Raw genomic sequence first — 14,106 nt, forward strand, 5'->3', positions numbered from 1 at the left:
TCAGACCAGAGGATCTTGTTTCTCATGGTCTAAGAGTCCTTTAGGTGCCGTTTGGCAAACTCCAAGTGGGCTGTCATGTAACTTTTTCCTGAGGAATGGCTTCTGTCTGGCCATTCTACCATAAAGGCCTGATAGGTAGAGTGCTGCAGAGATGGTTGTTCTTCTGGAAGGTTCTCCCATCTCTGCAGAGGAACTCTTGAGCTCTGTCAGAGTGACCATTGGGTTCTTGGTCACCTCCCTGACCAAGGCCCTTCTCCCCTGATTACTCAGTTTGGCCGGGCAGCCAGCTCGAGGGAGAGCCTTGGTGGTTCCAAACTTCTTCCATTTAAGAATGATGGAGGCCACTGTGTTCTTGGGGACCTTCAATGCTGCAGAAATTTTTTGATACCCTTCCCCAGATCTGTGCCTCGACACAATCCTGTCTCGCAGCTCTATGGACAATTCCTTTGACCTCGTTGCTTGGTTTTTGCTCTGACATGCACTGTCAACTGTGGGACCTTATATAGACAGAAATGTCAAATAACCTGTTGTAACTTTGTCATGATGGGTTATTGTGTGTAAATTGATGATGAAATGTATTTTAAATTTGATCAATTTTAGAATAAGGCTGTAACGTAACGAAATGTGGGAAAAGTCAAGGGGTCTGAATACTTCGCTGAATGCACTGAAAATGTCCACACTCACCAATAATGACATTGGCTAGCTAAATTCAGCAGACAGAGTGGCGATTCAGGTCAGATTTTGGCATATTTTTACATCTTTACAAACCGGAGAATTATGTGCACTGCAACTGGCTACAGCAGCATCTAAGGGAGTGTGCATTTTGAAGAACAGTGTGTGCCAAGACAGCGTGTGTCGGGAGGAGGTGGAGACAGTTTGATATCTAGATGGATTAAGGTAGCAACACAATTGTTCATAATCATTAATTGACCCTACTGCTATTGTGTCAAATATATCTACTATTGAAAATAAAGTTAATTAAAACTTTTTAAAAAATGATCTATGTTATTTTATTTATGGTCTTCATCCATAAATTGTTGGTTACATGTTTATACAATTACCTTGCCAGCCCTAGTGTGTGTTCATGCGCGACGCTAACTAGAGAGAGCGGTGGAGACACACACCTGATGCTGGAGTCTTTGGGCTGTTGGTCTGTGATGCAGATGCCTTTGTCACACTGCTTGCCCACCAAACTGTGGGCATGGAGGTGGGCATCTTTAGAGTTGGTCACCAGCTGTACCACCACACGTGCCAACCCCTGGTAGTTACAGATCTGCAAAGACAACAGCAGTCCTTTTTAGAGGGAGACACTTTTTAGACAAGATATTAGAACGATAGCCTCGTGTGCCAGACTGCTTAGTATGGTCGTGTTTTGTGTAAAGAAAAAAAAATCTTGTAAAATCTCAAATGTGCTCTCTGGTTTATTGGCTCTTAGCCGGTGTAGCTAGTTCAGTCATACCTTGACTGAGTGACAGGCTCAGTTAGGAGCTGGAGTGTTACTGTCACTTTGTGCTTTGTTTCTCATGTGGTTATTCAGACACTTTCTCTAGGGGGGAAATGAGTCACTTTTGCAACAACAACAACACACACATCATTCGAAACAGTTAAAAATCCACGTCCAAATGGTAAACCATTTCTGAGTGATGAATTAACCAAATGAGGTTAGTCACACACTTTCTCTAGGGGGGGAAAGTGTGTCACTCATATGTCAAAAAACACATACATACAAATCACACATAAACACACAGCATTCAAAACAGTGGAATATGCCAGTCCAAATGGTAAACAATTTCTGAGTGATGCATCAACCAAATGAATACATGAAAGAAATGCTGAATGAAAACAGTTTTACACATGGCTGAGATTTTGACAAAGGGCTACATGCTGACCACACCGCCTGTGTTGTGTGGGAAAGCGTTGCAAAATAAATGTACACACAAATCTTATTCAATAAATTTCATCCAAACGTTACCAGGCGATAAAATAGAACATGGTTCTATTCTAGACACTTGACGCGCTGTCAAGTCCCACCTCTCCCCACACACATACACGCACACGTGGGTGATTGACAGATGAACAAGGCCAACACTTCAGTAGGTTGCAGTAATGCACCTGAAAGTTGGTTGCCAACCGCCATAAGAAAATCCACAGAAGACTGAACTAGGAGAGGTTACTAGAAACTAACTAGGTTTCCCCTATGGATTAATTGTCAGAGTAGAGAACACACGATTTTGTGTGACTAAAAAATGGGTCAAAATTCTACAAAGATCCAGCAAAAAAAAAAAGGACCTTGTACATTTCAGGTAAAATAACAACCAAATGTCTATATCTCAGGACAAATTAGCTAGCAACAGCAAGCTAGCTAGCTAAATGTTTCATGTGTGTTTCAACCTTTTCCCAAACAAAAATAGGTGATTCAGAGTTTGTTTTGAGAACATTCCTGGTCATCCCTACTGCCTCTGATCTGACAGACTCACTAAACACAAATGCTTCGTTTGTAATTTACGTCTGAGTGTTGGAGTGTGCCCCTGGCTATCCGTCATTAAAAATAAAAATAAATGAATTTGAAATGGTTTATACTTTCACTTTTGATACTTAAGTATATTTAAAACCAAATACTTTTAGACTTTTACTCAAGTAATATTTTACTGGGTGACTTTCAATTTTACTTTAGTCATTTTCTATTACGGTATCTTTACTTTTACTCAAGTATGACAATTGAGTACTTTTTCCACCACTGCTAAAACAGTTAGGGTAAGGCAATTAAAAAGGTAACTATGCCTACCTATGCCTATCAATCCAGTGGCCATTTGATTTGAACACTCCATCACAAGTGTGCTACAGAAACACAGCTAGCCAAACAAAACCATCTGGCTGGTGCACATCTGAATTAAAAGGGTAACTACACAAAAACAAATCAACATTTCTAATATTTTACCCAGACCTAAAAGAATTGTCCCTTATGTTGTTTAAGAATTGTTGTGCAGTTAAGAACTCCAATCTTGTTGTTTTTCTATATAAAAAGTGTGATTTTGATAGTGAAAACTGGGGGAGAATCACAGTCCTCCTCTAAAATAAATGTAACAAATTATTTTTCAAAATTGGTGTGACCAAAACATGTGCTGGTGTCACAAACTAAAAAAGTCAGTAACACCAGTGCCACCAGTGGAAAACGTTAATGTAGAACCCTGGGTTAGGGTAGGTTTCACAATCTCAGTCCTTCATGTAACCAGAGCTATTTTCAAACAATGGTAAAATGTCAAGTTCTTCCACAACTTCAGCTAAAGATCCCATCCTTCCAAAACCCCTCACGGGAAACCCCTCAGCTTATCGGTCACCCATTCTTCACAGAAAAGAGAATGCACACTTCTCTTCAGTGAACAGATATGAATGGCATGCAGATGAATGACTTTCTATGACACATACACCAACGTCTCAGTAAGTTATGTTCGAACTAACAGGAAGCCAACATAGATCCAACAATAGTGTAAACAACATGCTTGATCTGTCAAAGGCTGATACCATTCATTTAATCCCGCCACAATGATGCATCACATACAGTACCAGTCAAAAGTTTGGACACACCTACTCATTAAATTGTTTTTCTTTATTTTTACTATTTTCTACATTGTAGAATAATAGTGAAGACATCAAAACTATGAAATAACACATATGGAATCATGTAGTAATCCATAAAAGTGTTAAACAAATCTAAATATTTAGAAATTAAAGCACTTTATATACAGTGGCTTGCGAAAGTATTCACCCCCTTGGCATTTTTCCTACTTTGTTGCCTTACAACCTGGAATTAAAATAGATTTTTGGGGGGTTTGTATCATTTAATTTACACAACATGCCTACCACTTTGAAGATGCAAAATATTTTTTATTGTGAAACAAACAAGAAATAAGACAAAAAAACGGAGAACTTGAGCGTGCATAACTATTCACCCCCCCCAAAGTCAATACTTTGTAGAGCCACCTTTTGCAGCAATTACAGCTGCAAGTCTCTTGGGGTATGTCTCTATAAGCTTGGCACATCTAGCCACTGGGATTTTTGCCCATTCTTCAAGGCAAAACTGCTCCAGCTCCTTCAAGTTGAATGGGTTCTGCTTGTTCTGATTAAAGAAGCAATAAAACTGGCCTTCTTTAGACTAGTTGAGTATCTGGAGCATCAGCAATTGTGGGTTCGATTACAAGCTCAAAATAGCTAGAAACAAAGAACTTTCTTCTGAAACTCGTCAATCTATTCCTGTTCTGAGAAATTACAGCTATTCCATGCGAGAAATTGCCAAGAAACTGAAGATCTCGTACAATGCTGTGTACTACTGCCTTCACAGAACAGCTCAAATCAGAATAGAAAGAGGAGTGGGAGGCCCCGGTGCACAACTGAGCAAGAGGACAAGTACATTAGAGTGTCTAGTTTGAGAAACAGACACCTCACAAGTCCTCAACTGGCAGCTTCATTAAATAGCACCTGCAAAACACCAGTCTCAACGTCAACAGTGAAGAGGCGACTCCGGGACGCTGGCCTTCTAGGCAGAGTTGCAAAGAAAAAGTCATATCTCAGACTGGCCAATAAAAATAAAAGATTAAGATGGGCAAATGAACACAGACACTGGACAGAGGAACTCTGCCTAGAAGGCCAGCATCCCGGAGTTGCCTCTTCACTCTTGACGTTGAGACTGGTGTTTTGCGGGTACGATTTCATTTCAGTTTAATCCACCTGAAAAGACAGAACAAATAATACAACAAATAGTGGTTGAACTCAAATATACCAATTGATTTTTAAAAACAATGTATTTTCCTATATAATTTATAATACATTTTAAAAAGTATCATAAACAGGACTGGTGGAGTTGTCACACATGCAGCTAACACAGACATATGGAAATGTCTGCTCTACCCAAAATTACAACCAACTTATTGCATCATTACCACAAAAATGGAAGAGGCAAGTAGAAGGGGGAAAAAGTAAGGAACTTGTCTGTCGACCCTGCATTAAAGAACATAAATGGTTAAAGAAAAGTGTGATAAATAAAAACATATACCAATTTCATTTAAGGACCAAAAGATTGACAGCTGTGCCATATAAATTGCAAAATAGTTGGGAAGAGATTTCCGATGTACTGGTTCCATGGCACATGGTTAATGAATTGACACGCAAAACATCCCCGGATTCAAAACTTTTCAATTTAAATTATTATACAAAATTCTTGCAACCAATAGAATGTTATATATATGTGGGATACAATCTTCCCAGCTCTGCAGATTTTGCTGTGAGGAAGAGTCATTAGATCATTTATTTTGGTACTGTCTATATGTAGCTCATTTTTTGGTCACAGGTCCAGGAATGGCTGAAGAATTGCAACATTTACCTAGAACTAACGCTGCAGATAGCAACACTGGGTGATTTGAAAAGCCATAGTCAATCGATCAATAATATAATCCTTATTTTAGCAAAAAAAAAGATCTTTAATTTACAATCTGTAGAAGCTATGAGAATAGAAAGGTTCAGTACTGTTGTGAAGCATCACAGCACAGTTGAAAAATATATGGCAAATAGAAGAGATAGATGTCAAGAGAGATAGGTGTCAAGAGATAGATGGGAGGGGTTGAATGGAGCTGAAGGGTGGGACTAATAACAAGATAACCAACGTAAAACATACAGGGTCTGTAAAATGGATATAGGTTCAGAAATGTTGTGAAATAGCACAGTTACAAATAGAAATCAAACTGGATGGACATCAGAAATAGAGGAAGGACTAAAAACAAACAAAATATAACTATTGTAAAATAAGTATAAAACTGAAGGTAGAAGCCTAAATGTCTTTTTTTATTAGTTTACTCCAATTGGAGGAAGGGTGGTAGGGTTTGCGGGGAATAATAAAGGTATATTCAAAAAATATATATAATATGTACTACAAAAACAATCATGTGAACAGAACTTAGAGCTTACTGAAGAAATTAAGAGAACATTCCTCTTTCCCCTGACCATTGAATGACTATCCATTCTCATGTCTTGCTCCAATAAAAGATCACTTAAAACCTTTTAGCAAAAAACCCTCAGGTGTAAATGTATTGAAACAAAAGCACGCTCAGAAGATGAGAGGTTGGAGTAAGTGACTCATCACCAACAGACAATACCTACTCTTACTGCTTGAGGGAAATATTTGGAGGCACAACAAGAGGGGATTTCCCAGAGTACAGTCTGAACATAGTTCAAATTGCCAAAAGATACATTATTTGTATTTGTGCTGTGTGTGTTTTTGTGAGGTGCAAAATTGTGTTATTTGTATGAACAGATTTCTGTCAGGATGGACATTTAAATGTTAGTTTGAAATACAGGCGGAGCTGATCAAAAAGTTTTCATTCACACATGAAAAAAATTATTACACCTCAAACACGTGAACACAAAATTCCTAGGAATCTCATGGGGAATTCCTACTTCCGCTTGTTTAGTTGAAAGATCAAAAGAAGAAAGGAGAAAGGGACGGACAGCAGGCCTCAAGGAGGGAAATAAAAAAAGAAAGTAAAGGAGAGGAGGGAGGGAAAGAACAAAGGAAGGAAGGATGGATGGAAAGACAGAATGAAGGACAGAAGGTGTGACTGAAGAAAGGAAGGAAAAAAATTACATCAGGAAGGACATGTTGGTGGGACCATAGAGATATATAAAGGACTCATCTTTGTATCTATGCCATTATAGCATCTGAGATAGCATGGGCAGAGTAGTCAATTTTCTTCTTCACGATTGGCTGATCCCTCATGATGACCCATTCGGACATGACTCCCACCCAGGTCCCACCCAGTTGACTACATTAAAATGGTGGAAGCCCTCAATTAGAGGTCTTCATGGATCCACCTGTACCCGAACAATAACTCAAAATAATGTCACAGGTCTGGGTCAGATCTGATATGTCTTGGGTATGTATAATTTTAAATGACTTGTCCGGAAGGGCCCGTACAGATCCAAACACGACTGCTGCAGTAGAGAGAGACATTTGATCCTTTATGCTGCTGCTCTTGCTTTTCACGAGAGTGGAGAGTGTGGCTTGTTGTTTGACAATCTTAAGTCAACAAAGCGGCAATAGGCTACAGTCATAGAGCCTCGCACTGTGTGGCAAAAGTTAGGAGATATCTAATCAAGGGAAGATGGAATTAAAATGACAATTAAAAGTTAAAGGAGGCGGATAGGCTACAACGACCAAGAGCCAACGTGTAGGCTGCTACTTAATTTTCTGAATGGAGTTGTTATTATTAACTGTAGGATGAGAAAGCGCATGCAGCCTCAATTAGCCTAGCTAGCTAGCTAACATTAGCTAGCTTAACTAGCTTCTCCCGGTTTGATGCAGTCAAGACTGGTACGACGTAATCATATTGGATGATAAATAACCTAGCTATGTAGCTATTAGTCTACTATAGCGCGCATCAGCTTGGTTGGTTGCTGTCTCTTCCTACTCAACTTGTCACTCGCTCACACTCGCGCTTTATCAGCGCCGGTTAATAGGGTAGCTTAAATTACTTTTCTGCTTCTTCCCTCACTCGGATCGGACCGGGTCTGCAGCCGACAAGGTCTATACAGATGGGATCTAGCTGTCTTCGGGATCGTTCGAAACGGGTCTCTATATTTAAAAAATGTTTTATGCATATTGGGTCTAAGTGGGAAAGTCCCTAGTCCATTTCGAAATGGGTCCAACATTCTGGACCCGAGAAGACCTCTACCCTCAATGGCGCTGCCCATGCTAATACAGCCTTTTGATCACTAGAGGCCTCTATCATTCTCTATGGGTGGGACTTACCTTGACCTGGGGATATGACTTCCTGTTCTTCTCGCTGGAGGCCCCTGGGAGCCCACCGTGAGAGGGCCCCTCACAGCCATAACGGAACCTGAAGCCCCGCTGGAACAGACATCAATAGTAGTCAAATAAACCTTTTGTAATATCACTTTGAAATTTGTTAACATTTTCATTTTGAGTGTACCTTGTTTACATAGCCTATGCTGTAACTGAGAGAAGGAGCACACTGAAGACAAGGGTTACCTGTTTAGGCTGTTCAATGATTTGGAGGTAGGGTCCATCTGCTGTAATTAAGAACAAATAAACAATGGTTTACATTAGTTTTACAGCAGGACTGGCTGACCCTCCTCCTACTGTATTGGCTGTGAAGGCTTTTGCTCCAGCTCTGCTCGAACACACCTGATTCTAATAACTAATAAGCGGCCAATGAGGACATTGATTAGCAAAAGCAGGTGTTAGAGCAAGGCTGGAACAAAACCCTGAACAACCAGTAGCTCTCTAGGGCCATCCCTCCTCTTAACAAACATCTTTAATTGAGCTCAGGTGCTGTAGTAGAGGATGTATTTTGAATCAGATAAACAAAACTAACAAAGTTATGACCATGTCAACAAAACAATGGTTTGAGGCTTTTACTAAATATGACAAAACCCCTTGTGATAGTTGTCTCATCTTGCTCCTCAAACAATTGTTTGCTGAGCCAGCCTCTTCCTCTTCCTGCCTAATGCAGAGCCCGCTGCCTAAGCCACATCCTCCCACCGATGTAACTTCAATCAAGCACCTTATCAGCCAAATTATACTCGGCTTCAGCTCTCTATAGAACAGACAACCTTCATCCGGACATTGAAATTCGACAATTTCCTTCAGCTCTAAAAATGGAGCAGAGCCCTCACAGGATGGCTGTATCCATACTTGTAAGATTAATGAAGTAATGAGCATCAATATAAGAGATTGTGGGGTATGTCCATTCATCTAGACTGCTCTTGAATATGCCATTTGTTGGTAAAGAGATGGGTATCCCCCATTATTCCCATTCCCACAACCATTACTCTTGCCTAAACAACCACTAGTCTCGCTTAAACCTTGGTTTTAAAACAGCCCACTTGAGAACAATGGAGAAGTGAAAGTTACAGAAGGAGAAGTAGGCTTATGTCTACATCGTAACTCTGCAATAATATCATGACATAAAACTGAGTTTAAAAAAACGACCTTTTCATGAAAAGAAGAGAGGTGGCGAGGAAGAGCTTACTCTTGACAATAAAAGTAAGCGCTCCAGTTTTAGGCTACCACTGGCATTCACGAAATTACATCTTTGGATAGACCCATTTAATCTCTATTTTGGAAAAAATACCTACAGTGCATTTGGAAACTATTCAGACCCGTCACTTTTTCCACATTTTGTTACGTTACAGCCTTATTCTAAAATGTATTGAATAGTCCCCTCCATCAATCTACACACAATACCCCATGATGAAAAAGCAAAAACAGGTTTTTAGAAATGTTTGCCAATGTATAAAAAATGTAAATATAACTGAAATATCATATTTACATAAGTATTCAGACCCTTTGTTATGAGACTGGTGCATCCTGTTTCATTGATCATCCTTGAGATGTTTCTACAACTTGATTGGAGTCCACCTGTGGTAAATTCAATTGATTGGACATGATTTGGAAAGGCACACCTGTCTATATTAAGGTCCCACAGTTGACAGAACATGTCAGAGCAAAAACCAAGCCATGAGGTCAAAGAAATTGTCCGTAGAGCTCCGAGACAGGATTGTGGGTACCAAAACATTTCTGCAGCATTGAAGGTCCCCAGGAACACAGTGGCCTCCATAATTCTTAAATGGCAGAAGTTTGGAACCACCAAGACACTTTCTAGAGCTGGCCGCCTGGCCAAACTGAGCAATCGGGAGAGAAGGGTCTTGGTCAGGGAGGTGACCAAGAACCCGATGAGCACTCTGACAGAGCTCTAGAGTTCCTCTGTGGAGATGGGAGAACCTTCTAGAAGGACAACCATCTCTGCAGCACTCCACCAATCAGGCCTTTATGGTAGAGTGGTCAGATGGAAGCCTGCTGTGGGGATGTTTTTCAGCGGCAGGGACTGAAAGACTAGTCAGGATCGAGGGAAAGATGAACGGAGCAAAGTACAGAGAGAGCCTTGATGAAAACCTGCTCCAGAGAGCGAAGGTTCACCTTCCAACAGGACAACGACACTAAGCACACAGCCAAGACAACGCAGGAGTGCCTTCGGGACAAGTCTCTGAAGTTCCTTGAGTGGCCCAGCCAGAGCCCGGACTTGAACACGATCAAACCTGTTTTGCTTCGTCATTATGGGTTATTGTGTGTAGATTGACAATCATTTTTTATTTATTATTCATTTTAGAATAAGGCTATAACATAACAAAATGTGGAAAAAGTATAAGGGGTCTGAATACTTTACGAATGCACTATATACACTAGAGGTCGACCGATTATGACTTTTCAACGCCAATACCGATTATTGGAGGACCAAAAAAAGCCGATACCGATTAAATCGGCCGATTTTTCGGAAGTCGGAAGTTTACATAGATTTAGGTTGGAGTCATTAAAACTCGTTTTTTTCAACCACTCCACAAATTTCTTGTTAACAAACTATAGTTTTGGCAAGTTGGTTAGGACATCTACTTTGTGCATGACACAAGTAATTTTTCTAACAATTGTTTACAGACAGATTATTTCACTTATAACTCACTGCATCACAATTCCAGTGGGTCAGAAGTTTACATACACTAAGTTGACTATGCCTTTAAACAGCTTGGAAAATTCCAGAAAATGATGTCATGGCTTTAGAAGCTTCTGATAGGCTAATTGACACCATTTGAGTCAATTGGAGGTGTACCTGTGGATGTATGTCAAGGCCTATCTTCAAACTCAGGGCCTCTTTTCTTGACATCATGGGAAAATCTAAAGAAATCAGCCAAAACCTCAGAAAAAAAATTGAAGACCTCCACAAGTCTGGCTCATCCTTGGGAGCAATTTCCAAAAGCCTGAAGGTACCACGTTCATCTGTCAAGCAATTGTACACAAGTATAAACACCATGGGACCACGCAGCCGTTATACCGCTCAGGAAGGAGATGCGTTCTGTCTCCTAGAGTCTCCGTACTTTGGTGCGAAAAGTGCAAATCAATCACAGAACAACAGCAAAGGACCTTGTGAAGATGCTGGGGGAAACAGGTACAAAAGTATCTATAGCCACAGTAAAACAAGTCCTATATCGACATAACCTGAAAGGCCGCTCAGCAAGGAAGAAGCCACTGCTCCAAAACCACCATAAAAAAGACAAGACTACGGTTTGCAACTGCACATGGGGACAAAGATCATACTTTTTGGAGAAATGTCCTCTGGTCTGATTAACTTCTTTGATATAGGGGGCAGCATTTTCACTTTTGGATGAATTGCATGCCCATAGTGAACTGCCTCCTACTCTGTCCCAGATGCTAATATATGCATATTATTTCAATATATGCATATAATTTCTATCCAATTACTATTGGATAGAAAGAACTCTGAAGTTTCTAAAACTGTTTGAATGATGTCTGTGAGTATAACAGAACTCATATGGCAGGCAAAAACCTGAGAAAAAATCCAAACAGGAAGTGAGAATTCTGAGGCTGGTCGATGTTAACTTCTTGACACTAGGGGTCAGATTTATTATTATTATTATTATTTTTTAATACCGTTCCCAAGGTAAACAGACTATTTCTCAGGTCCAGATCGTAGAATATGCATATAATTTACAGATTAGGATAGAAAACACTCAAAAGTTTCCAAAACTTTCAAAATATTGTCTGTGAGTATAACAAAACGGATTTTGCAGGCGAAAACCTGAGGAAATCTAACCCGGAAGTTATTATTTTATTTTTTTTATCTGTGTTTCATTTCCCGTCTTTCTTCCATTTAAAGGGGTATCAACCAGATTCCTTTTCCAATGGCTTCCTCAGGCTGTGACCAGGCTTTAGACATAGTTTCAGGCTTTTATTTTGAAAAAATTAGCGAGATTTTTCAAAACTAGTCAGGTGTCCTTTGATTAGTTCCTGCGCGCGAGAGGGGTAGCTCTCCATTTTCTTTCTCTCTTTTATTGAATAGGTTACGGTCCGGTTGAAATTATCGATTATCGATTATGTATGTTAAAACAACCTGAGGATTGATTATAAAAAACATTTGACATGTTTCTACGAACATTACGGATACTTTTTGGAATTTTCGTCGAACGGAAAGAGGCTGTGGTTTTCTGAACATAACGCGCAACCCAAATGGCGTTTTTTTGTTATAAAAGTAATATTTATCAAACAAAAAGAACATTTATTGTGTAACTGGGAGTCTCGTGAGTGCAAACATCCGAAGATTATCAAAGGTAAGCGATTCATTTGATTGCTTTTCTGACTTTCGTGACCATGCTAATTTGGGGCTAGCTGTTCTAGCATTGATTGATACACTCACAAAAGCTTGGATTGCTTTCGCTGTAAAGCATATTTTCAAAATCTGACACGATAGGTGGATTAACAACAAGCTAAGCTGTGTTTAGGTATATTTCACTTGTGATTGCATGATTATAAATATTTTTTGTAATATTTGGCGCCCTGCAATTCAGCGGTTGTTTAGGAAAATGATCCCGCTAAAGGGATCCGTAGCGCCAAGAAGTTAAACTCATCGCCTATTCAATTCCCTGTAATATATGGATCTGTTTGCACTTCCTACGCCTTCCACTAGATGTCAACAGTTGGTAGAACGTTGAATGAAGTTTATACTGTGTTCTGGGGCCAGATAAGAGGGGAATGAGTCAGTGGTCTGGCAGATTGCCAGTTCCTGGTCACGCGCTTTCCTCATGATATCGCCTTGCGTTCCATAACTTCTACAGACATGAAGGAATGCTCCGGTTGGAACGTTATTGGATATATATGATAACAACATCCTGAAGATTGATTCTCTACTTACTTTGACCAGTTTATTCGACTTGTAATATAACTTTTTGAAGTTTTCGTCCGACGTTTGCATCATATTGTGGGGGTGCTTTGCTGCAGGAGGGACTGGTGCACTTCACAAAATAGATGGCTTCAATAGGAAGGAAAAGTATGTGGATATATTGAAGCAACATCTCAAGACATCAGTCAGGAAGTTAAAGCTTGGTCGCAAATGGGTCTTCCAAATGGACAATGACCCCAAGCACACTTCCAAAGTTGCAAATTGGCTTAAGGACAACAAAGTCAAAATATTGGAGTGGCCATAACAAAGCCCTGACCTCAATCCTATAGAACATTTGTGGGCAGTACTGAAAAAGTGTGTGTGAGCAAGGAGGCCTACAAACCTGACTCAGTTACACCAGCTCTGTCAGGAGGAATGGGCCAAAATTCACCCAACTTATTGTGGGAAGCTTGTGGTAGGCTACCCGAAACATTTGACCCAAGTTATAAAGTGGTTAATTTAAAAGGGGTTTATAAAGTGGTTCATTCAAAAGGGGTTTATAGGTCAGATAAAAAGATTATGCTCTGCCATGAAGTCATGACTTCTTACCTGTCCGGAGTGAGTTGGTGAGTGACATGGGAGGGAAATTCAGAGGATCCCATATTGGATCTATGTCATAGTACTACAAGAAAAGAAAACAAGAGAGGACACGGTTATTGAAATCTCATTTCACTGACAAATGTAGGGGTACGACTATGAAAGAGACACAGGCAAACCTGTCAGCTCAAGATTCAGAAAGAATTCACTCCTCAACTTTTTGAAAATGTTGCTGTGTTACAGCTTGAATTTAAAATGTATTAAAATTAGATTGTGTCACTGATCTACACACAATACCCCATAATGTCAAAGCGAAATTATCTTTTTAGAAATCTTTACAAATTAATAAAAAATGTAATGCTGAAATGTCTTGAGTCAATAAGTATTCAACCCTTTTGTTATGGCAAGCCTAAATAAGTTCAGGAATAAAAATTTGCTTAACAAGTCACATAATAAGTTGCATGGGCTCACTGTGTGCAATAATTATGTTTAATGTGATTTTTAAAATGACTACCCCATCTCTGTACCCCACACATACAATTCTCTGTAAGGTCCCCAAGTTAGGTCTCTCTTTATGTAGTGTTGTCTCTCTTGTCGTGATGTGTGTTTTGTCCAATATATATATACAGTGGGGCAAAAAAGTATTTAGTCAGCCACCAATTGTGCAAGTTCTCCCACTTAAAAAGATGAGAGAGGCCTGTAATTTTCATCATAGGTACACTTCAACTATGACAGACAAAATGAGAATTTTTTTTCCAGAAAATCACATTGT

The 14,106-nt window shown here is 39.7% G+C and overlaps 1 protein-coding gene across 3 annotated transcripts in view; it reads right to left on the reverse strand.

Moving 5' to 3' along the window:
* LOC139574202 (nuclear factor NF-kappa-B p105 subunit-like) overlaps positions 1-14,106 on the reverse strand; it is a 34,474-nt gene that overhangs the window by 12,455 nt on the left and 7,913 nt on the right. For all 3 annotated transcript variants that reach the window (XM_071398557.1, XM_071398558.1, XM_071398556.1), the window contains 4 exons: positions 13,347-13,419; positions 8,039-8,079; positions 7,799-7,897; positions 1,125-1,273 (listed from right to left, as the gene is read on the reverse strand). In XM_071398557.1, the coding sequence (XP_071254658.1) occupies positions 1,125-1,273; positions 7,799-7,897; positions 8,039-8,079; positions 13,347-13,419 (362 nt within the window). The remainder of the gene's footprint in view (positions 1-1,124; positions 1,274-7,798; positions 7,898-8,038; positions 8,080-13,346; positions 13,420-14,106) is intronic.

This window comes from Salvelinus alpinus, chromosome 4 (genome assembly GCF_045679555.1).
Source record: "Salvelinus alpinus chromosome 4, SLU_Salpinus.1, whole genome shotgun sequence".
Taxonomy (NCBI): Eukaryota; Metazoa; Chordata; class Actinopteri; order Salmoniformes; family Salmonidae; genus Salvelinus; species Salvelinus alpinus.